The 27,830-nt window shown below is 37.6% G+C and overlaps 1 protein-coding gene across 3 annotated transcripts; it reads right to left on the bottom strand.

Annotated features, from left to right (window-relative positions):
• Positions 1–4,274: 4,274 nt before the first annotated feature.
• On the bottom strand, positions 4,275–26,586 carry si:dkey-27n6.1. 3 transcript variants are annotated; one of them, XM_088649589.1, is made up of 12 exons: positions 26,506–26,586; positions 25,749–25,799; positions 25,472–25,576; positions 24,821–24,902; positions 24,069–24,264; positions 22,197–23,973; positions 10,891–11,064; positions 9,883–10,056; positions 9,582–9,755; positions 7,759–7,932; positions 6,885–6,931; positions 4,275–6,417 (listed from the first exon to the last, which is right to left on the bottom strand). In XM_088649589.1, exons 2-12 carry the CDS (start codon positions 25,790–25,792, stop codon positions 5,891–5,893), a joined length of 3,474 nt encoding a protein of 1,157 aa, XP_088505715.1. In that variant the 5' UTR covers positions 25,793–25,799; positions 26,506–26,586; the 3' UTR covers positions 4,275–5,890. The 3 variants fall into 3 exon arrangements, with proteins under 3 accessions (XP_088505715.1, XP_088505716.1, NP_001137523.2); XM_088649590.1 differs by lacking the exon at positions 9,883–10,056; NM_001144051.2 differs by lacking the exons at positions 4,275–6,417; positions 6,885–6,931; positions 7,759–7,932; ... (2 more) ...; positions 10,891–11,064; positions 26,506–26,586 and having other exon boundaries at positions 22,119–23,973; positions 25,749–25,845.
• Positions 26,587–27,830: the final 1,244 nt, after the last annotated feature.

The raw sequence follows: 27,830 nt of genomic DNA, 5'->3' as shown, positions 1-27,830 counted from the left end.
CTTCTTCTTGTTAAATTTCATGCAACACTTTTGTAACATCATTGCTTTTTCCTCATATTACAGATCAGAACAAAAGCGGTCAGATGATTAGTCAAAAGACCAACAAGAACAGGAACGCTTGCTTGAAGACATTCAGAGAAACAACCCACAACCTAATGGAGACCATGTGAGTCAGGGTATCTTCCGTCCAGTTCATATCCGTCCTGAAACAAAACAATAAAATGAAGAAAGCGGCCGTTTTTCCGTTTTTCATTTGCTCACCAGAATTGAAGAAACGAGATTTTGGCTAAATTTAAATTATTTTAATTTAGGGCAGGAAAACGGATAAACGACTTCAAAATTGATTATACACATGTAGGCGGTGCTGAAACGCCAACTTTCCTTTGATTGGTCAACCAAATCTGAGCTCGTGACGTAGCCCTCAAAATAAGAGTCCTCTGTGGAGCAGCACGCAGGATTTGAACTATTATTATTATTTAATTATATATATATTAACTAAGTTTACATATTCTGTCATCTGATCAGTTAGCAGGCTTACATCAATGAACACATGTTTGACGCACGCACTGTAAAGCTGTAGAGTGTAAAAATATTATAGTTATTGCGCATTCGTCTTATTCTTCAGTAGATCTGTGAATGATGTGTTTTATTAACTGATCATTAATAAGGACTAAGCTATTAATAACTGTAATTCTCCAGATGGAAAAGGCTTGATTAAAGGCCTGTCATTTTAAAGATTTTCTACAATTTAAGAAGAATGGGGTATATGCCAGAGCATGCTAATAGGACTTTAAATTTGCCATTAACCTGGGTTAAGCGCTTCCGGCGAATTGAATGCCAATGCAAAATCCGGTGCGTTTAAGATCTGATTTCTTTAAAAATCCGTGATCTCCACTAGCTGAGTGATATCAGATTTAAGGTTGGTCTCAGATTGTACTAGAAGCACTGCATTAAATGACATTTCCCCCGCCATATCTTTATAATATGAGCATTTATTTTACCCCAGTATATTCAGTGGAGCTTCTGCGCTAGCCTGCCGATTCTGACGGGAGTGTGCGAGTAAACGGCTTTTTGTCTCGTTTTACGCTTGAACAACTAAATAAATGCTAAAGTTTATTTAACTGATTGTATTTTAATGACATCACAACATCGATGCTGTATAAGGAACCGTATAAAATGGGAAAAAGTTCACAATAACAGGTCACCGGAAGTGTATCAGCATGGGAACAGCACTAGCTCGGCATATACCCTATTAGGTTAAAGAGAACTTACTTCAGAATGGGTGAATTTCTGTGCGCATCACGCTCTTTACCAGCGCTCTTCCCTTTTTTATTAGTTCATGCAACAGTAAATGCATAAAATAAAATGCAAACAGCTGGCAGCAGCGAATAGTAGCCTATTTGCAATATTTATATGTGCTATATGGAACTGGAGCCGCTGTTTAACATAATTTAGTCACAAAGAGCAAATGTCAAGTTCACTATTACTGCGACGCACAGACAGCGAGCTCATCTGTTAGTCTGAACTACAACACATTATTTATTATCAATTATACGTTTGTGTTTAATTAGTGAATTAGAAACTTTAGAAAGTCTGGAAAGTCTTGTTGTGTTGGAAAACGCATGTGAAATAGGCATTGCAGCTGACCGTATTGTCTAGACTTATTGCCCTGAAACTTCTTTTAGTTCAGCTCTTAAAAGAGTTGTCTACCTGAGATGTTGCTCGCGCACAGCCAACGATCCTATTGTGTTTAATTTAAACCCACTTATTTAAAATACTCAGCGCAGCCTGCCCTGGGCCTATAAATAAAGAAATGAATATTTATATGAGGCCTTCTTTTCATATGTATATTTATTATTATCATTCTTACTTTGTGTGTATTTGATGTTCTTCTGTGTTTTGATGCTCTTGTTAGTGCTTTGAGTTTGAGAAAAGCGCAATATAAATAAAGTGTATTATTTTATTATTATAGCTGAATCAACATCAATAGGATCCCATTCTTATGTGAAACTGTTTGTGCTGCCTGCCATCTTGACCAGGTCTCACTGGAAGAAGAGACAGTACTGTCACAATCTATATTCTGAACGTCTCTTCATGTCCATTATTATTTACATATTTAATCAATTTCCTCCTCTCTTGCATATGTCCTCCATCAAATCTGACATGTTCTCTAGAACTCTACAGTCTCCACATTAATCCTGTTCCTGAACTCCATTAATGTCAGTGTTGAGTTTAGTGGAGTGTGTCCTCACCTCAGTCTAGTTCACATCACTTCCTCCTCTCTGTTTCTCACACACACACGTGTTTATTTGTCTCCACTAATATTTTAATGTTATATAAATGTCGTCTCTTCATATCTTCATCCTAAACTCCTCATCATTCTGTCTGAATATTTCCCTTGATAATAGATTTATTTCAGCTTTTCCTCCATCATCTGTCTTCCTCCTCTTCATCGTCTCCTGTGCAGATTGATCAGCAGTCTGATGTCCATGTGTTCCTCTATGTGCAGGTCTCCAGCAGAACTCGACCGTCCCTCTTTCTGATATAGACCATACAGAAGTGTGAACAGCTCATGTGTTAAAGCTCCTCTAGATGACCTGCGGCTGATTAAAGATGTTCAACTGATGCTGAGTCTGAACACATCAGCCCCAGGGTGAGCGCTGAGATGCCAAAACAAAAGTACAGGAGGTCACGTTTAATATATTTACATTTATGCATATAAGATTTCAGATAAGGCGACACAGTGGCGCAGTAGGTAGTGCTGTCACCTCACAGCAAGGAGCTCGCTGGTTCGAGCCTTGGCTGGGTCAGTTGGCGTTTCTGTGTGTTCTCCCTGCGTTTGCATGGGTTTCCTCCAGGTGCTCCGGTTTCCCCCACAATGGAAAGATTACAGGTACAGGTGAATTGGGTAGGCTAAATTGTCAGTAGTGTATAAGTGTGTTTGGATGTTTCACAGAGATGGGTTGCATCTGGAAGGGCATCCGCTGTGTAAAACATGTGCTGGATAAGTTGGTGGTTCATTCCGCTGTGGTGACCCCTGATTAATAAAGGGAATAAACCGAACAGAAAATGAATGAATGAATAATAAATATATTCCAGCTTCATTAGATCTCTGAGGCGACTGTACATTTCTTGAGTTTCTAAACTGAATTGAGATCGGGTGTCAGCTGATGTGTTCTGGACATTTTCCTTGCTCCACTTCAGAAAGCCGCCACTAAACCCTGAACCAGAACTGTTGGTTGCAGTTTGTTGCCATTATAAAGCTCAGAACTGTCAGTGTTTAAAGCTCATCGTATTAATCTAACAGAAAAGGTAAAAACACTTTCATAAATAACATTTTCATGAAATAAATAGATTATAAACACATTAAACTGAAAGAGCATGGAGTAATGTTTCAGGAGGAAGAGCACACTGCTGACTCCGCTTATTTTGATGGGTTCATGCTGAAGGAGTTCAATCGACATGCACATTAAACTGCATCTGGACACATATTGGCTGGACAGAAAGCACCAAGGCCTTAAATAAAAACTAATAAAATCTTCTTTCAGGGGAAGCTCGCTTGTACGAAAAGTGTAGAATGATGCTGAGACGTCAAGAAAAGTCACAGAAGAGCTGAAGCAACTGAGCAGAACACAGAACTGGGGGGTCAAGACTATTGCTCTCACGGACAGAGCCCTTCATGTACTGTATGTCAACAGAAGTGCCGGCCGCTTGTGCTTTCACTTCAGTTAATAGTTGTTTATTTCTCTCAGTCCTGGAAGTCCTGCTTTAAGTTTGTGAGGCGAGATATATTGTCATTTATTTACATTATTTAAGGTTTATTATGGTTAGGAAGGGTACAGTCAAGCTTAACAATTCAACCCTGTAACGTAAAACTAAGATGGAGTATGATTGATTTCTTAATGTCCAAACAATATGACATATTCTAGTTTAACTGCTGTCATGTGGACCTTCTCTTTTAAACCACACGAGGAGCAGCGGCCATTTTGTTTCAGTAACTCAACCCATCACACTCGACCCCGTCACTCATCTCATTGTTTCAGGGTGTAAACTTGTAACAGGATTGAGATTTTCTCCTAATTTATCAAGAACATTTCAGTAAATATACACTGACTATAACTTTATTTAGTCACTGAGAGAATATCTGAAGCAGTGTTTCCACTGAAACTGTGACACAATCTTATCTCAGACATGGCGCCCGTATCAGCAGCAGATTTTATATTGAATGTGTCCCGAGTTTCATCATGAGTTAAAGCTGATCAAATCAGAACATGTGAAGTGAAAAAGACTTTAATTATGTAAACAGTTCATTTGCTCATCTCTATGTCATGTGACAATTAGCCAACGTTAGAGAGGGGGTCATTAAGGGCAGAATTCATATTAATATTAGAGATAAAGAGGCTTCAGCTGTCAAAAGGTTGAGGAATATCTGGTGCTCTTCTGCTGCTGTAGCCCATCCGCCTCAAGGTTGGACGTGTCGTGTGTTCAGAGATGCTCTTCTGCAGAGCTCGGTTGTAGCGAGTGCTTATTTGAGTTACTGTTGCCTTTCTATCAGCTGGAACCAGTCTGGCCATTCTCCTCTGACCGCATCAACAAGGCATCAGCGCCCACAGAACTGCCGCTCACTGGATATTTCCTCCTCTAGAGATGGTTGTGCGTGAAAATCCCAGTAGATCAGCAGTTTCTGAAATACTCAGAGCACAGAGCAGCCCGTCTGGCTGTATAATGTTATTTTTATTATTAAGCATTTTCATTAAGAAGACTGTTTTCTGCTGCAGTTTTTCTTGATGTTCCAGGAAATAAAGGTTTAGTCATGATGTAGCTGTTGCTGCTGTTCACTGCAGGTTCTGTTCAGCAGTATATTCGGGAACACAGGCCTTTATCAGCATTTGTAAAGGTTACTAACGCTCCAGTTACCTGCAGCACTTCACTGTTCTGAATTCTGACTGTAGTTTGGTTTAATGAAGTTTAATGTCATCTCAGTGTGATCAATGCCTAAATGTTTTACTGAAATAAAGAAGTGTTTTGGTTTAGTCTTAGATTTAATTTCAGATTAATTAAAACAAATTAACATTGAAATGAAAGTGTCTCCTCAACCCTGTTACGGTCTTCACCCCGTCACTGTATTCTCCACCCTGTGACGTTCATATTGTTGTAACTTGACAAATGCAGTGACTGTTGTTGAGTGTGAATGGTGACACACACACACACACACACACACAGAGCAGTAAACACAAGCACACACACACACACACACTCTCTTCTCTCACACACACACACACACACACACACACACACACACACACACACACACACACACACACACACACACACACACACAGACAGACAGACAGACAGACAGACAGACAGACAGACAGACACGCAGCAGTGAACACACACACACACACACAGACACGCAGCAGTGAAAACACACACACATGCACAAACAATAGTATACCTGCGCACACACACACACGCACACTCTTTCTCTTACACACACACACACACTCTCTCTCTCTCTCTCTCTCTCTCACACACACACACACACACACACAAGCACACTCTCTCTCTCTGACACACAGACACACACAAAAAACACACTCTTACACACACACACACGCACGCACGCACGCACGCACACACGCACACACAAACCCTCTCTCTTTCTCCCACACACAGTAGTGAGCACATGCGTACGAGCACACACACACACACACACACACACTCTCTCTCTCAAACACACACACACACAGACAAACATGCATCACACACACACACACACACACACACACACACACACACACACACACGCACACACACACACACACACACACACACACAGCTGCTGACTGCTCCTGCAGAGGATTCTGGGTAAATCTCTCGTCAGTCTTCAGCTCAGTTTCACTGATGATCCAGGATCATAAAGCCCAAACCCAGCACAGAGCGGCTCAGTGAATGTGGTCTGGACTGAGTGGAGGAGGCTCATTGTGTCTCTATAGATGTTGTAGAAGATCAGAGTTCCTGCACTGTGATCCACAAACACTCCTATTCTACTGCTGAGCGGCTCCACTAGGAGACCAGTCTCTGTGTCATTGTGTGTGAATGAGGAACCGATGGAAGAGCAGATCAAATTCCAGGACTGAGCATTATATCCAAACCTACACTCATCATCTCCTCCCTTCCTCCTGATGCTCTTATATGCCACTGATATACACACATCATCTCCACTCCAGTCAATCTCCCAGTAACAGCGTCCACACACACTCTCTCTGCACAACACCTGATGATAATCATCAAATCTGTGTGGATGATCAGGATACGGCTGATTCTCTCTCACACTCTTCACCTCTCTGTTCTCCTCAGACAGAATGAGTTGAGTGTTTGCTGTGTTTGGATCCAGAGTGAGGAAACAGACATCTGAACACAAGAACACACACATTTACAACCACAGCTGTGTGTGTGTGTGTGTGTGTGAGTGTGTGTGTGTGAAAAAGAGAGATACAGTGAGTGTGTCTGTGAATGTTTTTGTGTGCATGTGTGAGAGTGTGTGTGTGTGTGTGTGTGCGTGCATGCAAGCGTGCGTGTGTGTGTGTGTGAGAGTGTAAAGGGAGAGTGTGTGTGTGTGTTTATCTGTGTGCGTGTATGTGCATGTGTGTGTGTGTTTGTGAGAAAGAGAGACACAGAGGGGGGAGTTTGTGTGTGTGCATGTGTGTGTGTGTGTGTATGAGAGAGAGATGTGTGTGAGTGCGTGTGTGTGTGTGTATGTGAGAGAGAGAGCGCGTGTGTGAGTGTGTGTATCTATGTGTGTGTGATTGTGTGTGTGTGTGTGTGTTTGTGTGGGTGTGCATATGTGTGTGTGTGTGTGTGTGTGTGTGTAGTCCTACATTTGCGTGGTCCTGCTGTAATCCTCGTGTGTCCTCCATGATCCAGACTGTAAACACACACAGATGGAGAGAATGAGCTGTTTAGTTTCCCCCTCAGCTAATAAGCTAAAGCTAGCACTGAGCCGCTCAGCTACACGCTCCAAACTCTTGAGCTAAAACACACAACACTTGTTGGTTGAGCCGGGATGCACAATGAATGTAACACAGTGCGTTCTTTTCCTCTGCTGTTGGTGAAGCGAGCGCAGATACTGCTCATGTTGATGGAGACACCCTGCTGCAACATTCATTTATTACAGTGATCACACTTAGCTTTGCCATCGTTCTTCAGCACATGCAGCCTTTGAGCACATGTTGCAGTCCATCTCTAAACTATGTTCAGATTATTAAAGCTGCTCGCCAGCACCCAAGTTCCTGACAGATTAGCAAGTGAAAAATACACATGTGTGCACAGAGAAGAGGAATCCAGATGTTGATTTTAGAACAAGAGTCTGAACATTAATCCAAGTGTCTGATTCCAGAATCTGAATCCATCTTCAATCCCCAACCCTATTCCTGACCTGATATTGTAGGATTCTTCAGCAGAAATGGAGGAAGAAGTTTCTCTGCTCAGCTCAAATGCTGAAACTGTACAGTGTGTCCCGCTTAATGTCACTGTAACTGAGCCAATACACTCCAACATTTACAGAGGAGATTCATTTCACACTCAATGATTTGCTCTTCATAGACATGACTGGAATACTCTACAAGCTGTATCTTCTGTCTGTCCTCACCCCATAACCCTCACAGAAAACTGAAGCTGATCACAAAAGAGCTTTCTAGTGTCTTTTTAAAGCCATTCAGTGTAAAAGCACAAGGCCAGTGCTGCTCCACATACTTGAGTTTGTCCAGTGTGTAGTTTGGATCCTCCAGTTGTTCAGAGAGCAGCTTGACTCCTGAATCTCCTGGATGATTGTAGCTCAGATCCAGCTCTCTCAGGTGTGAGGGGTTTGAAGTCAGAGCTGAAGACAGAAAACCACAGCCTTCCTCTGTCACCATACAGCCAGACAATCTACAAACACAGCAATAGTCCACATCACACAGTTGGACAATCACACATCTCTTTGTGTTGTGAAGATGCTGACTGCTGTTTCTGCTCATGTCAACAGCAGTGATGAACACACACATCCTGATCAGCTCTCCTTATTGATCACATCAGCAAACACACACACACTCAACAAGGACTCGACATCATCTGTAGAAGTGTACAGAGCATGACACGTTACACCTGTTATTATATAATTTTTTTGTTATTTTACTGTAGTTGAACCTGGTAAAGTTTTCAAACAGTGAACTGAGACTGCAACTATTAGTGAAATCTATATTAAAGCTCTTCAAATATGATTTAGATTTACAGTAATTGTTTTTCATCTTTAAATCTGATTTATTCTTGTGTTTAAAGCGTTTGTCATTCCTCTACTTCAGTGTCTCAGACTCATTCAGAAATGATTATTAAATGCTGGATTAATGCACAAGAGAGTTTGGCGAACACGTTTTACACCATTTCAAATATATATTATATGTGCGGCTGTATAAGTCACATACAGCGCTCAGCATAATGGAGGACAGCCCATTCTGAAAACCAAGACTTTCCTCCATTTCTCAGTCAATATAGGCAGTGTATTCTGCTGCATTTAAACAGAACACATTTATTAAACTGATTTATTCATGAACATCATATTTTAGTCACCAAACATATTCAGAAATTAAAAAATAATACAATTAAATTCAGGCTAAATATAATATATATATATATTGCAAAACAATATACTTCAAAGTTTCAGCAAAATTTTTCATTGTTTTGCTTCTCTTGATTTTTCCTCTGTTTAATTTTGTATTTAATATTTTTCTATAAACATATAAGTTTGAGTGTACTAGTTTTTGGACCGTTATCATGAGTTATTTTGTTAGATGAGCTCCAGATTTGGCTAATCTATTGTATATGCACATATATAATACTGTGGAGCTTTCTATTAAAATATGAATGTAAAAGAGAGATTAGTGAGGGCTGTACTTATATATGCTGAGCACTGTATATTGTTCACCCAGAGTGTTTACATGGTCACACAGCAGTAACACAACAAGCATTGAGTTTGGGCTAGCTTCTGCAGATGGACATTGCTGTACACTGCCCTTGATGGGTGAGTGGGGGAGTGTCTGTTGTCTCTCAGGTGTGAATTATTCATGAGCATTGTCACTCACACATACAGCTGAGATCACCCAAAACAAACTTAACAAAATGTAGATCATTGTAATGTTTTCTCTGAATGAGAGAACAGAATAATTTCACATAATTGTGCAGTAAATATTCTAGTCTACAAGACTGCTTACTCTAAACTCTTGTTCAGGCACATTCAGTCTGGTTTATGGATCTTATTTCAGCTACATTTGTTTCTCTAAAACCTACTAACCACACATAATATTTATCTCTACAAAACAGATGTCAGGGCATGTCAAAACATCTCAGGGGTCCCAAAATCACCTCAGACCCCTGAGGGTTAACTACAGGTATAGTATGAGCAGTGTGAAACACAATCACTGATAAACCAGAATTCCTGTTATCTGGGGTTTAGTATCACCCAGGGTTAACATGTTCAAGCATGAAGAGCTCTAATATGAAACTGTCTGACTGTAGTTATTGTAGAGTGGAGAATCATTTACCTCAGTGTGTCCAGTTTACAGTGTTGACTCTTCAGTCCATCAGAGAGCTTCTTCACTCCTGAATCCTGCAGGTCATTGTTACTCAGGTCCAGCTCTCTCAGCACACAGTTTGAGGATTGTAGAGCTGAAGACAAACTCTCACAGCACTGAACAGTGAGATTACATGTGACCAATCTGAGAAAGAAGAACACACATTACTAAAAACCACACTGTTAATGTGATCTGATGTAACAAAACCAAACAAAAAAATCAATCAATCAATTAATCAATTAATCAATCAATCAGATACTTAAACTCAGACCTCAGAGTGTCCAGTTTACAGTGTTGACTCTTCAGTCCATCAGAGATCTTCTTCACTCCTGAATCCTGCAGGTCATTGTTACTCAGGTCCAGCTCTCTCAGCACACAGTTTGAGGATTGTAGAGCTGAAGACAAACTCTCACAGCACTGAACAGTGAGTTCACAGCCCTGTAGCCTGTGTAGAGGACAAACAGCAACACAATCAGCAGTGAGAAATGAGCAGTGTTGAGTGTTCATGAGTTCAGTCTACAGTGATGAAAGCAACACTGAAAATAAACTATATATATATACTGCTCAAACAATAAAGGGAACACTAAAATAACACATCAGCACTGAACAGTGAGATTACACATGGCCAGTCTGAGAAAGAAGAACACAGATTACATTAACAGTGTGATTTCAGTCATTCATCTGATGTAAAAACAAACTATGAGGTTAATAATATGACAAAACTATTGGAATTTGTGTCAATTAGAATTATTGACTATTGTTATTAAATAAAACTGAATATTAAATGTCATCTAATATATTCCTGAACATGTTTAATGTAAAATAAAAACGCAAAATTTGAGTTTAGATAAGAGGAACACGAAACTTTATATATTTATGAACCTGCAAAATGCAAATGATCAGAGCCTGTCAAACCTGCTGCCGGGTCCAGAAACCTCCTCAGACCTCATCCACATTGCTTCTCTTGTTTCAATTTTTTTTTTTTTTTGTCAGAATGACCAAAACATCTGACAAATTCCTAAATATATCTTTCCAATAAACCAATTCACAGATAAACTATAAATATAATCATTAAAATATAAAATATAAATAAAGATTTAGAGGTAATTAATTAAAATAATCATTAAAATACACTGATTTCCTGAACTGATTAAGAAAAAGAGCAACTTTCATTTGAGAAGCAGCATTTTGCAGTTTCTCCACTAATGCTCTTAATATATCTGGACATTTCCATCTCAATCAAAACACTTTTACTGTTGTAGAGTGGAGAATCATTTACCTCAGTGTGTCCAGTTTACAGTGTTGACTCTTCAGTCCATCAGAGAGAAGCTTCACTCCTGAATCCTGCAGGTCATTGTCACTCAGGGCCAGCTCTCTCAGCACACAGTTTGGGGATTGTAGAGCTGAAGACAAACTCTCACAGCACTTAACAGTGAGTTTACAGCCCTGTAGCCTGTGTAGAGGACAAAGAGCAACACAATCAGCAGTGAGAAATGAGCAGTGTTGAGTGTTCATGAGTTCAGTCTACAGTGATGAAAGCAACACTGAAAATAAACTATATATACAGATGTTACTACAATGTGTTCCTTGTGCCGCCATTCATGCCGCGGCGACGGCGGTACTTGATGCGCCAGCAGCATTTGACCGCTGGGTGGCACTTTAACCACAGATATTCAGCTTTGCCTTTTCACAATGCTAAACAGACTGTTCTGTAGGCGTAGCTTACTGTATGTGATGTGATGTGTTCAATTAAAATATAATTTTAATTTAGTTTTTCTGGTAATAGACATGCTCTTACACTATACTATGCTGTAGAAAAGATACATGGTGAGAAGTCAAAAAGCAAATATAAGAATTAAGTTATTAGCCTTCAGTGCCCGATTAAATTGCGTTGGGGTGAAAATAATGTTTTGATTTCTTCGACTATCATGGCAATGTTATTATCTTAAATCTTAAACGTGCGCATATAAAAAACAGCAAAAAAATATTATCCTGCCGGTAGAGCACATCACCTCACAGTTGTGAACTTGCGATCACCTCAACTTACATTTAAAATTTGTTTACCTGGTTTATTGTAAACTTTTTAAGTGCAAAGAGGATTCGTTTTGGAAAATAGAATTAAAGAAATGAAAGACAACTAAAGTGAAAGCATAAACATTCAGTACAAATAGTCTTAAATAAATAAATCAATCAATAAATAAATAAAGCAGTCTTTTAGTCTAAATATAGAGAGATGTAGTTTGCTATTTTGATAGGACTAAGACAAGATATTATCATTTATGTTTTTAATTTACGTTTTTATTTACATTTTCGTTGTTGATTATATTTTACTATCTCATTTTATGTTTCAATTATAGTACATAATAATAAATGAATAATGAAAATAAATAAATAATGAAAATAGGACATAAATTAAGTCTGGCAGGTTTATTTTTAATAATTTAGTTTCAGTTCCGTTTTTTTGTTTCAAAACGTCAATGTTCTGCTTTAAAGTATAACTGTTGTTTTGTTTTGTTTTTTTACTTAATGGCTCAGTAAGTTTTGTATTTTAATTTCATATTCAGTCACCTTGCATATGCGTGTGAAATATAATGCCGCATAACCGCGGAAAAAGAAGAAAAGGCTGTCAGTTAAAGCTAATCAAAATTAGCTATATTAAAATACAGCATTTATGTTAATACAGGCAGAGTGTGAACAAAATCAAGGCTAAGATATGCGCTTGTTTTTTAATGCATTTAAAAATAAATGCTATATAAATAAATGTTTTTTTTTATTTACTTTTTTTGTATGGTAAAGGACAATGCACATTATGTTATTGATGTAAACTTAGGCTAAAACTTACCATTGATAAACGTGACCTACCTCAAGCAGATCACTTAAAGTGTAATAAAAATAATGTTGCCGCAGGACATAGCCTAAACGAAGTCCCGCAAGTTTATTTTTAATAATTTAGTTTCAGTACTATTAACTTTTTTTTCTCAAAACATCAATAGCACCTTCAATAATCTAAACATTAAAGATAGACCGCAAGATGTGTTGAGTGGCTATATTTGGTGAAGAACGATGGCAAAGCTAAGTGTGATTATTGTAATAAACTAATAAGTTATAAAGCAGAGAGTCACGACCAACAGGACTGACTTAGCATATGCGGTTGGCTCATTCTTCACGAATATAGAATTAAAATAATGGCGCGTTAGGTTCATTGTGCATCCCGCAGGTGCAACCAACAAGAGTTGTGCATTTTAGTTTAACTTTTTTGAGCGTTATAAGCAGCTCGGTGTTAGTTTTTAATTAAATATATCGAGCCGAAACTAAGCAGCGCATTCTCTCCGCCTCCTCCGTTATAACCAGCGGGACACGCTACTGAAGCAGGAGAGACACTCCGTCGTTCATAATCTTAGCTGATGTGTCGGAGTCGAAAGAATATATCAAAGAGGAATGTTCTTTTTACAGTGCCGATATGTTTAATCTTTTTTTCCCTGTCATTTCTCTTCAGCAAATTATATTTTTAAAGCTGCTTGATTCTTTTAAAACCGAAAGCAGAGCCCGTCAATTGGTGTTTTTTCATAATACTCCTTTATTAATGTTTTATTTTATGAGTGTCTTTAATGTGCTTTTTAATAGTTTTATTTTATTCAAAGCAGCGCCTAAAAGCGAATTTATCCTCAAATCGTGGCATGAGAGCGATGTCATGTCGCATATATTGCCTTTTTTTCTGATCTTTTTGCATAAAGGTTTTAATCAAAAGACAGGTAATTTAATTACTTTCGATGTGCTAAAATATTTGTTAAATAAATGTTATTTAAAAAAAGGCATATGCAATGTGCTCTGACGGGTAAAATCAGATTCTTTCTCTCTTTCAAGTTCAAAGCAAATTTGAATGCCAAAGGATTTTAGATGCATATACAAGACTATATGTAGTATATTAACATCAACAAATTAATAAAATAAGTAGCAAATGAGAAATAAATGACAGACAAGTTGATAAAAACAGACATTATCTCTAAAAGTTATCAGAATTGCAAGATTAAAACAGCTGAATATAGGCCTAAAATAAATCTAGAAAGCTTGCTCACTGATATTTATTCTTTTTTTTTTCGAATAATGAACAATTTCAACCGCGGGGAGATACCGACAGCTTGATTTGCAGTATTTTCTAACATGTTAGAAGAGGGCAGCGGACATGGCTGCCGGTGGGGAAGCGGCTGTGCCCTCAGCAGCTGATTGAGACGGAGCTGCATATCAAGTGCACTAAATACTCCGAGACAGGCACGTGCACACATAGGGCTCAACCTGTGCAGTGCACATGCCCTTTTTAGTCTTGGATAGAAAGTGCCCTTCCAAAATGATCAAAAGTGCCCCCGCGACGCGGCACACCCTCGGTCCCGCCCTTCAGTAGGCGCGCAACAACACCGCTCTTGACAACACCACGTCAACACCGCTCTTCAGTACTCGCGCAACAACAACCCCCAACCCCTAAATAGCCTAGGCAACAAATAAATAGTAGTCTAATAATAACAAAAAATGCCCTTTTCATTTTCATACAGTAGGCCTATGTGTGGGTTTTGACAATATGTGTTTAATTAAGCTATAAAGATCAGATGAAATGCATAGTGAAATATGAAATAAATGTCTCTTTTGCTGAAAATTTAATTAATCTATATATTTATTATTTTAAAAATCAACTCATTTTTGACCAGAGAAAGAGGCGCGCGGCACTAGCGGACATGGGGTGCTTTTCCAAAAAAAGACGTACAGTAACTTGCGGCTGAACTATGCACAGTTTGGGGAAAAAAGGATATAGTGATGCATGTTTCCCAAAACCCCTAGTTTCTCTGTCGCAGATCCATCATTTGAATCACGTTATAAGTAAAACGCACATAATGATAAAGCACACCATCATCACGAGGGCAATTAAATAAAGACAACCTAAACATATTTTTAATTGTTTATTTATGTAATGTGAGTTTTTATAACTTTGTTCTTTAAATTATTTCAATATAACTTAGGCTATTCTATCGTGATGACACCATAAAAGGCCTTCAATGCATTGATATAGGTAATAGGGATACAATGAAAAGCCGATTTCACTATTGACCCTGTTTTTATTCATTGACGGCTTCCAAACGCCGCAATTCTGTTGCGCGAAAAAAGCTGCTGTAAATAAGCAAATTTATGACAATACACATTTAATAGTTTCATGAAAGTAGGCTAGTAGCTGGTGTGCTTCATCTGCGTGATTCTGATTTGACATTCTTCCGCTAAACTTGCTCTGTGTTGAGGTGTGAATGGGCTGTGCTCTTTGCTATTGAGGCTATAGACATCAAGGTGTAAATGAGCTATAGTTCTCTTTGCAACTTTCAATTTTGAGGTGGGGGAAGTGGGAAGAGGCAATTCAAATGTACCATCTCTAAAAATAAAAAGGTCGCTTACGCGGAATTTGTGTTTAAAGATTATTACCTTATTTTTATTTTATTATTATTAATTTATTCATTCATTCTTCATTCATTTTCTTTTCGGTTTAGTCCCTTTATTAGTCTGTGATCGCCACAGCGGAATGAACCGTCAACTTATCCAGCATATGTTTTACGCAGTGGATGGCAGGAGGGCCAGCTGGGGCTTCGGGACGGAGTGAAAGGAATTTGCCCCGAGTCTGGGAAAGATGGCTTGCCGTAATTACACTATAGTTTTCCTATCGCACACATGCGCCAAACAAATAAACAAATAAATAAAAAGGAAAATAAAACATCTAGACTTATAGGCTGAGGTCTTTTTGCTTAAAATCGCCCTTATGTTTCCGTTTTAAATGTAAGGCTGTTGCATAGAATAATACAATTTTAATTTATAAGTGATTTTGCTGCGTCCCCCTTGATGTTTCAATAACGCATAATAATCTACACACCATATTAAAGACACAGCAGACATAAAGGTTGTGTGTGAGAGACCGAGCAAAAGAGCGCTCTCTTCACAGCTCTGTGGATGCTGCTAGCGGCTTCTTTCTTTTTGTTATTTATTTTGCAGATAATACACCATATGAATACAACAGAAAGACATAACACTTTACAAATTACCTTTTGTAGACTCAAAACAAGTGTCATATCTTGATAAGCCTAAGCCACATTGAAATATAATTTAAAGAATTACATTATCGGATATAATAATATCGCATTAAATAAATAAACCAATATAAAACAAGCAAAAGCAAGCTATAACAGTTTAGGTAGGCCTATACATAAATAAAACCGTTAAAGCCAAATCAAACTTTTATTTTACAAGATATTTTCTTTTAAAAGATTTTAGATATTTTCTAAAAACAATAAACACCAGAGAAGGTTAAGAATATTATTTATAAAGTATTTGGATATGATGATAATAATCAAATCGTGCAAACAGAGCATTTTTGGGAACACGTTTCAGGTCTCTCCAGTGCATTTGGGCTGAATGTTTGACTGTGTCTAAATGAGGATGTTATAAAATACATTTTCTACCGAGTTATTAACGGATGCACGATGCCAACACTCGGGGGACGTTCTGGGGGCTGGGTTTGCGTTACGCGCTGCGAGCTATAGGCCGACAGTGGAAATGCGACATGACTTCGGTCTCGATGCCCATTAACACCTGAAAGACAAGCTTTTGGTTATGAGACGGGGGAAGGGGTATGTCTCCACCCTCAAGTGTTTTCCACAAACATGGTTACACAAAATCCAAAACTCCCGAGGACGGATGGCGTAACCGTAGCAAAACCTATGCGTTTTAAAACCAAACCGCAAATGGGGCCTTATGAAAATAAATGTTTCTATGCACAGCAACTTCTGGACTGAACTATACTTGTTATTTAAAATATCTCTATTACGCTCTAGCATTCGCCAAAACGAATTTGTACATACAAACACCGAACATAGCCTAGCTGAATAGGGTGTTGCCTGCTGAGCCATGACAGCAGCAGACAATTCCGCACGACCATAAAGCCTTCACCCGACAGTTTCTAATATTCACAACGCGAGCCACAACAATAGACATGCCATGCCCATCATCCTTACAGACAACTTCGCTTTAAACTGTATTAAGGTCCCATTTACACTGCACAGCAGTTTTATATAAAACGTTAATGATACATATAACAGGCTACATTTTGATGGTGAAATAACCTTTTAAACGATGGCTTTTTATTTCAGTATTCAAACATTAAATAACGAATGCATCAAGTGAAATAACGAATATGCAAAAACACATGTATATAAATATAAAGGACTATTATAATTAGCAAAATGCTGCTCTATAGACAAATACTGCTTGACATTTTAGAAAATGTTTTGCGTATACCCAGTACCGAGAACAAACAAACAAAAGCACATGGCTTGTTAATCAATTTAATCAAGCTCTAGCCATGAATAAAATAATAGACTATTTTATTATTTTAATATTTTAGACGACGGGTTAGTAATTATATTATAAATGGTTATGTTCAGATCAATGAAATAATAACTTTAATAATTCTGCTTTGCATTTTTCTATGCATTACTAACATCACTAAACCATACATTTGTTTTATAAGTTAACCAAATATTTGCAGAGATTCAGCGGTTTTTTTTTTCTGACGCGTCAAATTCAAATACAAAACATACTGAGCCATTAAGTAAAAAAACAAAACAAAACAACAGTTATAGCTACTTTAAAGGAGAACATTGACGTTTTGAAAAAAAAAACTGAACTGAAACTAAAGTATTAAAAAAACAAACCTGCTAGACTTAATTTATGTCCTGCGGCAAAAATATTTTTATTATAATCTGCTTAAAATAGGTCAAATTATTTTATTTTTTTCTGCTTTTGATGAAGCTGCATTCAACTTAAGCTCAATGTCGGCAATGTCTTTAAATAAATAATATATCTAGGCCTATTTTCATTATTCATTAATTTTCATTATTCGTTTATTATTATCTATAATTGTTGAGACATAAAATGAGATAGTAAACTATAATCAACAACGAAAATTTAAGTAAAAACAGAAATAAAAACATAAATGAAAATGTCTTGTCTTAGTCCTGTCAAAATAGCAAACACTGAACATCTCTCTATATTTAGGTTAAAAGACTGCTTTATTTATTTATTTATTTATTTATTTATTTATTTATTTATTTATTTATTTAAGACTACTTATTTGTACTGAATGTTTATGCTTTCATTTTAGTTGCAAAAAGATCAGAAATTGATCTCGCACGCGCAGGGAAAAAAGGCAATTATGCCACACATGACTTGCATCGCTCTCATGCCAAGTTTTGAGGATAAATTCGCATTTAGATGCTGCTTGAAATAAAATAAAACTATCAAAAAGCACATTAAAAACTTTAATAAAAAAATTAAAACATTCATAAAGGAGTATCTTATGGAAAAACACTATGGGCCCTGCTTTCGGTTTTAAAAGAATCAAGCAGCTTTAAAAAATATCTAATTTGCTGAAGAGAAATGACACGAAAAAAAAAATAAAATAAAAAGATTAAACATATCGGGACTGTTAAAAGAAAATTCCTCTTTGATATATTCTTTCGACTCCGATACATCAGCTAAGATTATGAATGACGGAGTGTCTCTCCTGCTTCAGCAGCGTGTCCCGCTGGTTAAACGATGAGGCGGAGAGAATGCGCTGCTTAGTGAACCTAACGCGCCATTATTTTAATTCTATATTCGTGAAGAATGAGCCAACCGCATATGCTTAGTCCTGTTGGTCGGGACTCTGCTTTATAACTTAGTTTATTACAATAATCACACTTAGCTTTGCCATCGTTCTTCACATGTTGCCACTCGGCACATCTTGCGCTCCATCTTTAAACAAATGTTTACATTATTGAGGTGCTCTCCGGCGGCGAAGTTTCTGGCAGAGTAGCGAGTGAAAAAATGTGCTTGCAGAAATTGGAATCAAAATTTAAATTATATATAACAAGCATCGTATTCTTTCTAATCCTCGCCCAGTTTTAATACAAGTTGTTTTTATATTTGTGGCTGTGAAGTTTATTAAGAATATATATATATAGCCTACTTTATTTTTTTATACTTTAAGTGATCTGCTTGAGGTAGGTCACGTTTATCAATGGTAAGTTTTAGCCTAAGTTTACATCAATAACATAATGTGTATTGTCCTTTACCATACAAAAAAAAAAACAAGAAAAAAAAAACATTATTATACATAGTTGCCTGTAGCCTAAAGGCCGCAAATGCATTAAAAGGCAAGCGCATATCTTAGCCTTGAGTTTGTTCACACTCTGCCTGTATTAACATAAATGTTGTATTTTAATATAGCTTATTTTGATGAATTAGCTCTAACCTTCGACAGTTTTTTCTTCTTTTTCCGCGGTTATGCGGCATTATATTTCACACACATTTGCAAGGTGACTGAATATGAAGTTAAAATACAAAACATACTGAGCCATAAGTAAAAAAAAAAACAAAAAAAAAACAAAACAACAGTTATAGCTACTTTAAAGGAGAACATTGACGTTTTGAAAAAAAAATGAACAGAACTGAAACTAAATTATTAAAAATAAACCTGCAAGACTTAATTTATGTCCTGCGGCAAAAATAATTTTATTATACTTTTAGTGATCTGCTTAAGGTAGGTCAATTTATTTTTCTCAGTGTTTCACGTACTGTACGGCAATGTCTTTAAATAAATAATTTATTTAGGCCTATTTTCATTATTCATTTATTTTCATTATTCGTTTATTATTCGTTTATGTACAATTGTTGAGACATAAATAAGATAGTAAAATATAATCAACAACGAAAATGGAAATAAAAACAGAAATAAAACATAAATGAAAATGTCTTGTCTTAGTCCTATCAAAATAGCAAACACTGAACATCTTTCTATATTTAGGCTGCTTTATTTATTTATTTATTTATTTATTTATTTATTTATTTAAGACTACTTATTTGTACTAAATGTTTGTGCTTTCATTTTAGTTGTCTTTTACTTCTTCAATTCTATTTTCCAAAACGAATCCTCTTTGCACTTAAAAAGTTTACAATAAAGCGTGTTAACAAATTTTAAATGATTAATGAAGGAATTATAATGCTTTGACTTATTGTTTAATATCATTTACAAGCACAGTAGCTGTATGATCTATTTCTGTCCGTTCGCATCCCGTCCCTTTGCGCCCCCTGGCGGCTCATTCACAAACTGCGGTCATACACTAAAAACAGAGCGGCACCTATTTCAAACGGCGGCGGTACCAGCCGCGGCGTTAATAGCCACTTTGAACTCTCACCTACTGTAACATCAACATTTCAATCCCACATTCCACCCCATCATAGCTGATCCAACTTTGCAGGATGAAGAAACTCTGTCTTTCTTTATTGAGCAAACAGATCATTGACACAAGGGCATTCTATTTACCTGCCTAAAATACTGCCTTTTTCCTGCGCTGCTCCCCATCACAGGATACCTGTCTGCAAGACTACATTTCTAAGTGTCCTTTGTAAGTTTATTCTTTAAATAATTACTGTGAATACCGAGTGAGAGGATGATCACTTGCGCCAAAAGCTGCTGAAAAAAGATTTCATTATCGCATATGGATTAATCATCATTCTTTAAAATAACATTGCTCTAATATCAGAATACCAAAACTAACTCAGAATCGTATTATTATTAATCAATCTTTGTATATACTATTCCATATATTAATGATGTATTGTTTTTTTAACCAATTTAAGATGTTTGACAATGTTGAGATAATATGTTGCATTTTGGCATGATTTATGACTTATTTATAAACTATTTAAAGACATAAAGTTAAATAAAAAATATCCTGGGTTTGAAGAATATTGTGTTCCTGGACTTCACTGAGCTTAATAGTTTAATGTATAAAATTGTGAATGAACTTGACTGTTGATGTCGTAAATAATAATGTCAAATAACCAACATTTCTTAAAATGGAAATATCTCCTTTTGCAACTAAACTCTTCATTTACTAAATAAATAAATAAATAAATAAATCAGTAGATTTGCTATGTGTAAGTTTAACAGTTTGCAGAGTTTTATTCAGTGTACTGACTCTCACAAGTGTATCTCCAGTTATTTTGTGTGAATAATATATTTTAAATAAACATGCAAACAAAAAGTATATAAACTTTTCTCTGATTCCTTCTTGAAACTCTTCCCTCCTAGTCATATACCCGTCTGATGGCTCATTATTCAGCTCATTATGCAGGTCTTTGTCTTCTCAGGTGTGACTCACTGCATAGTAATGATAGTTCACGCCTTCTCGCATAAACCAATTTCACTTAAAAAGTGACTTAGAAATTTTAATTCATTATATTGTTTTCTGTGAGGAAGTGAACAAGATGATTCTCACATCATTTTGAAGCAAAAACACTAGACTACAAGATCCAGTTCTCAAAAGTCTTGTGCACAAATGTTCTCTGTGTGTTTCATGGCCTTTCAGTGACTTCAAAATTTTAGTTTTTCACTAACCACGCATAAATGTTTCTTTCTCAAAAACACAAACACATACAAACATGCTGCTTAGGTATTATTGTAGCCTAACTTGTGCTGTTTACAGTGTTATCACACTTTAGCCATTAATATGTTTTTAAGATACTGAAAACAACACAAATGTCAGTGCATGTCCAAACTTCTGCAGAGCCCAAAACCCCCTTAGACCCCAGAGGGTTAACCAATCAGAAGCTTCCTCTTGTGGGGGCGTGATTGTGACCTACTCCTCATGTTGGGAGTCCTGGGGGAAATCTTCCAGCCGACACTAAGAAAAAGTTCATCAAACTGGGCTCGGCTCAGTCAGTTTATGAGCTCACAGAGTTGGATACACCTCTGAAAGTACCTAGTGGACTCAGATACGGCCCTAAACGTATCAATGCTGTTTTCAGCCTTAATAAAACACATAAACACAAAGGGCTTTTACAACAACAAATCCAGACTCTGGGAAGGTAGTCATCCGATGCCTTCAAGACATACATACGTCTTAGCCAAAGGCACCTCAAAGAAGCCCAGATGACTCTCGCCAGCCATCAACCCACATCTACTCAAGGGAGAGGGCATGACCCAGCCACATTCCCTGCTCTTTTTCCTTACTTCTAGACTTTGTTTCTCCACCAGTCAAGTAGTTAATTGGAATTGCATCCAAGCCCCCTCGTCATCCCTCGCCACCCTTGGCTGTTTCCGCAGGAGTCTTCACGGCCCCCTCCCATCTATGGACTTTTGTTTATATATTTATATAGAGCGCTGTCATATATACACACACACACACACACACACACACACACACATGTATATACTCTCATATATATATATATATATATATATATATATATATATATATATATATATATATATATATATATATATATATAGAGCCCTGCCACTTCCCAGATCTATGTCCATCAGGAGTGTTCCTCGAGCATATTTTTGACTCTTAATGAGTAATTAATGAAATGAAATATTAAATAATAATCAATTATTCACAGTATTTTAAAGTGCCGACAATATCAATATTGTGTATGTTCATTAAAATTATGTATTGTATTATTTAATATCAGCTAATGTCTATTTCTTAGATGAAAGAAATAAGGACTTACAAGGCTCTTTTGGAGGTTTTGATGACTGCTGATAGTCTGATGAGACACTCGTCTGATCTCTGGAATTTGTGAAGCTCAAACTCCTCCAGCTCCTCCTCTGAGGTCAACAACACAAAGACCAGAGCAGACCACTGGGCAGGTGAAAGGCGAGCAGATGACAGACTTCCACTACTGAGGTGAGACTGAATCTCTTTCAGCAGAGTTTGATCGTTCAGTTCATTCAGACAGTAGAACAGATTGATGGATCTCTCTGGAGACAGATTCCCTTCAAGTTTCTGCTTGATGTAGGCAATTATTTTCTTTTTGCTCTGGTCTCTGTCATCCTGCTGTGTCAACAGGCCTCGTAAGAGTTGTCGATTGGACTGGAGTGACAGACTGAGAAGGAAGCGAAGGTAAAGGTCCAGATGTCCATTCTCACTTTCCAGAGCCTTGTCTACTGCTGTCTTCAGGAAATCGGTCACGCCTTTATTTTTGCTTATCTGTAAAAACAATCCATGCTTCTTGTCGCTGTCTAGAATCAGATGTTGATAAAGGGCTGCAATGAACTCCTGAATGCTCAAGTGAAGAAAGCAGTACATGGTACCAAGAATGATTCCCGTCTCCTCCTTAAAGATCTGGGTACACATGCCTGAGTACACCGATGCCTTATAGACGTCAATGCCACAGTCTTTCAGATCGCTCTCATAGAAGATCACATTGTTTCTGTCCAGCTGCTGGAAGGCCAGTTTACCCAGTGAAAGGATGAGCTTTGGATCCCAGGAGACATCTGCTGTGTTTTCTCCATCATACTTTCTTCTGCTCTGCTGGATCTGAAAGCGGAGAAAGTGTGTGTACATCTGTGTCAGAGTCTTGGGAGATTCCTGCAGTGTTTCAGCATGAGCCCTGTGTTTCAGTTTCAGTATGTTCTGGAGAACAGTGGCTGAAATCCAGCAGAAGACTGGGATGTGGCACATAATAAAGAGACTCTTTGACTGTTTAATGTGATCAATGATTTCTCTGGCCTGATTCTGATCTGTGAGTCTCTTTCTGAAGTACTCCTCCTTTTGGGCATCATTGAATCCTCGTATCTCTGTCAGCCGGTCGATACAGTCAGCAGGAATCTTACTGGCAGCTGCTGGTCTGCTGGTGATCCAGATGAGAGCAGAAGGAAGCAGATTTCCCTTGATGAGGTTCGTCAGGAGAACATCCAGAGAGACTGCTGAAGATACATCACCACACGTCTCATTACCAGCAAAGTTCAGAGGAAGACGACATTCATCCAATCCATCAAGGATGAACAGGACTTTGAATCGTGTGTTTCTTGTAAGGTTCAGTCCTTTAGTCTCAGGGAAAAACTGAGTTATGAGGTCTTTTAAACTTTGTCTTTCTTTCTCCTTTAAGTTCATCTCTCTGAATGGAAGAGGAAATATGAAGCTGATGTCTTGATTTTCTTTCCCTTCAGCCCAATCCAGAACAAACTTTTGCACAGAGACTGATTTCCCGATGCCAGCAACTCCTTTTGTCAGGACAGTTCTGATCCGCTCGTCTTGTTCAGCTGCTTCAAACAAATGTTTGCATTCAACCTGTATCTCTAGTGACTGATGACGTCTGGAAGCAGCTTCAATCTGTCTGATCTCATGTTCAGTGTTGACCTGTTCACTCGCACCCTGAGTGATATAGAGATCTGTGTAGATGTTATTCAGAAGTGTGGAGTCTCCTTGCTGAGCAATTCCTTCAAACACACTTTGATATTTCTTCTTCAGGCTACATTTAAGCTGATTATTGAAGAGCAGCTCGCCTAAACACAGGAGCAAAGAAACAGAGAGATTTAGTCTTGACTTTTCCAGCTATATTAGTAAGTATCAGTTTGACAGATGGCCATGAGTCTCCTACCCTGGAGAGTATCAGCAGCTTGATCTTGCTTCATCTCTCTCAGGAACAAGAGTGTGAGATCAAGAGCTGCTTCTGTGATAATGCTTCTGTTCTCATTAAACTCCTTCACAAACTCTTGTCTGTTTTCTTCTTTTAAGATTTTCTTAAATTTCTCCAATTCATTCTTCAGAAATCTGATCATTTTACTCTCAAGATTCTATGAGTGAAGAAAAGAGAACATGCACAAACAACTGAACAATTGAAAATACATTATACAACATTATACTACAGGACTGTGCTTTATAGGGTGTGCAGTTGTTTTCAGATGGAGTAGGTTCAGACAGGCATTGAGCACATTTATGAATGCTGAATGATGTTCATTATTTCACAGATACAGAATGACTACATGTGTGAAGTCTGTATAATCTTTGTATTGATGACTAGTCTAGATTTGGACTACTGTTAGATTTTCACCAAAAGCACAAACTCAGCCTTTAGTCAAGCCATCCTCATTTAGACATCAATTACATAAAAAATGACTTGGTGGGATTTGCAGAATAATTGACTAATCTGTTCATTTATTAGAAAATAATGCACACAGAGGTGTAACGGAGACTCCACGAGTATCACAGTTGTGCATTATTTTATAATAATTCAATGAACTGAAGTCAATTATTCCTTAATAAATTAATTGCTCGACATTTGAATTAAGCAGTATATTTGTAAATAACTGTTTTTATTTTATTTGTTTATAATAAATGAGTTTTTCCCACCTGGAAGATGGACTGGAGATTGTCTGTGAAGCTCTTGTGTCTCCTGTGAGTCTCGTCTCCTGAATCTGACTCATATTCAACACTGTTAACAGATAAAACTACTGTAATTACACATTTACAGGCAAACACATACAGATATATCTTACAAACACTGAAAATAATACATGTAGTGCTCATAATAAGGAGACAGTGGACAGATTTGTTACTTGAGTTTTCAGTTATATTTAGCTGAGAAATCACAGTCAATTGTCTCTGTCATTAGAAAGCCCTGTCAACCACAAAGTCATTATTAGAAAGTAGCTTTGAAAGTTTGATTTATAGTTCATTATTACACACATTTTTAGCCACAAAACAACACAGCTACATTTACCTTCAAAAGCTTCACCTTTATTTAGATATATTTACACAACAGTTTAGTTATAAACTTCTTCAAAACATCTTTCATGCTCCACAAATGAAATAATTGACAGAAATCTGATATTAATATTGACTGAAATATCCTCTGAATAAGACGCCAGGTGTCTGTAAATGTCTTCATGAATCTCTAAAGTCATTTGATTAATTTAAACAACTGATTTATTCAGAAATGACTCTCTCTACTGAATTGATGCTTTACACCATGTGTGAGCAATAATGTAAAACACACAATACCTTTGAGCAGATGATGCTCTTTCCCCACTGAACCCTGGTGGAGGATCTTTAGACCGGTCACTCTTCAGAGACACAGAGCTGGACACACATGATCCTGATCTCACACTGAACACACAAACACACCAGAGGAATATACTGCAGGAGAATCTTCAGTCTCCTTTACAAGAGTTTATCAGACAATATGAGTTTGTTCAGTTTAATTCAGCACAGACTAATAGTTGACTGAAGATCTGTCTGTTATCATGTTGAAATAATGGTGTAAAAACAGAGTCAATACCTGTGTTTCTCTGAGAGAGAGTCCTTTACTCGCTCCTCTGCCATACTGCAGCTAAAACACCAATGCAGACATTAGCAGAGCTTTCAGCAAACAATCATACACACACACACACACACACACACACACACATATATATATATATATATATATATATATATATATATATATATATATATATATATATATATATATATATATATATAGTCCTTAACATGAATGCAGTTGGTTTAACCCTGATCTGACATCTCAGCTGTTTCACATTTGATTTAAGGTAAATGCATGTTATATAGAGTTTATCAAGAGAAGTTCAGGTTCAGCCAATTGTTGATTTAGTGAGTATTAAAATGTCTCTCTACTAAAGAGGCTCTTTGGTTAATGAGTTACTCTGACAGTAAAGGGTTAAATGCAGTGTTGTTTAAGGATCGTCAGCTTGTTGTTTTCAGCAGCTTTTCTTCCTGTTCAACTGGAAGGTCTGCTTTAACTTTACTTTTGATTTGGTGACTCTGAATGTTTAGAGTTATATTTAATGCTGAATTATTGGACACTATTGAGTCAGTCTGATATAGAAGAGCACAAACACTGTAAAGGGATTAAAAATAAAGCTTTTAGACACAGTGTTTAAATGAGCGTGTTTGACTCAGTGTTTAATCTGTGTTGGAGGATTTGATCTTCAGGATCAGACATTTAAATCACACTCACACATATAAACCCTTCATCATCTCCACAAATCAGCGTAATGTAGAAGTGTTAAACTCACATGCAGAAGTACAGACGCTCTTGTGCAGCAGGAACACAATCTGAGCTCTTTCACTCTTTCACTTCACTAAAACACACCTGTGTGATCTACAGGTATATCCTGAAATATTATTGGCTGCACTGAGTGACACTGACATGAATATTCATGAGATTCTCCTGACTGTGGGCGTGTCCTGAAGACGACACACAAACCACTGGAGCTGAAGATATCTGTGCAGATTCTCTGAGCACGAGTGTGTTGAAGGAAGATTTATAAAAGGTAAACAACTTAGATGAAATCTGAGAGGTCTCTGAAGAATATTTACAGCAATGTTGAACCTATAAAATAAGATTAGAGATTCATATATAGGAGGAGTACAGATGGCAGCGTGAGAGGTCGGAAAGTTTTCTGCTCTGTGCATTTATTAGTATTAAATGACTTATTTGCACTTATTGAGTGAAGTGACTTGAAAATCCCATTTTCGATCGTTAAATCGAAGTAAACAACATGCTGAGATTCTAAAATTCTAAATCCTAAAAAAGCAGCTGATATTACCGAGGATGTGAGCAACACGCAGAGTGGTGACGGCGCCAGGTCGGACCAGGGAGATATCAGAGAACTCCTCGGCGGAATTAGATCTGAGGTAGCCGCGCTCAGAGTGGAAATCCTCCCTAAACTTAAATCATCCATCTCCGCGGTAAAAACATCACTATTAGAGCAAGAACAGACACTGAAGGATGTGGAAGAAAAACTTTCCGATGTTGACGGCCGCATTACTGCCCTGGAATCTATGTGTTCAGTGCTGTCGAAAGAAAATGAAAAATTAAAGGCATAACTTGATCACTTGGAGAAAAGATCCAGGAGGAACAACATACGTGTGATTGGCATTCCCGAAGGCACCGAGGGGACACATCCGTCTGCATTTATTGAAACTATGTTACTCGAGGTTTTCGAAGAGCAAAACTTTACCAGAAAACCGGAGGTGGATAGAGCCCATCGTTCTCTAGCACCCCCGCCGAAACCTAATTAAGCCAACAGGCCCTTCATCGTGCGAATGCATCACTACCAATCAGGGGAATTAATTGTTTGTTTGGCCAGGGAAAAGGGACATGTGTTGTACAAAGGAACGCGCATTCACTTTTACCCCGATGTCAGCGCTGAGGTAGCGAAATGGAGAGCGGTGTTTAACTCGGTCAAGGTTCAACTCAGAGGCGCGGGCACTGAATTCGGCTTGCTCTTCCCTGCACGGCTACGAATAAATCACAACGCAACGAGACATTTCTTTGACTGTCCGCAGCAGGATATGGGATTTGTTAAAGGAATTCTTCCCCCGTCACCAAATGAGT

Source organism: Danio rerio, chromosome 4 (genome assembly GCF_052040795.2).
Source record: "Danio rerio strain M-AB ecotype USA chromosome 4, GRCz13ab, whole genome shotgun sequence".
Classification (NCBI taxonomy): Eukaryota; Metazoa; Chordata; class Actinopteri; order Cypriniformes; family Danionidae; genus Danio; species Danio rerio.
This window is presented reverse-complemented; position numbering and strand designations above follow the sequence as displayed.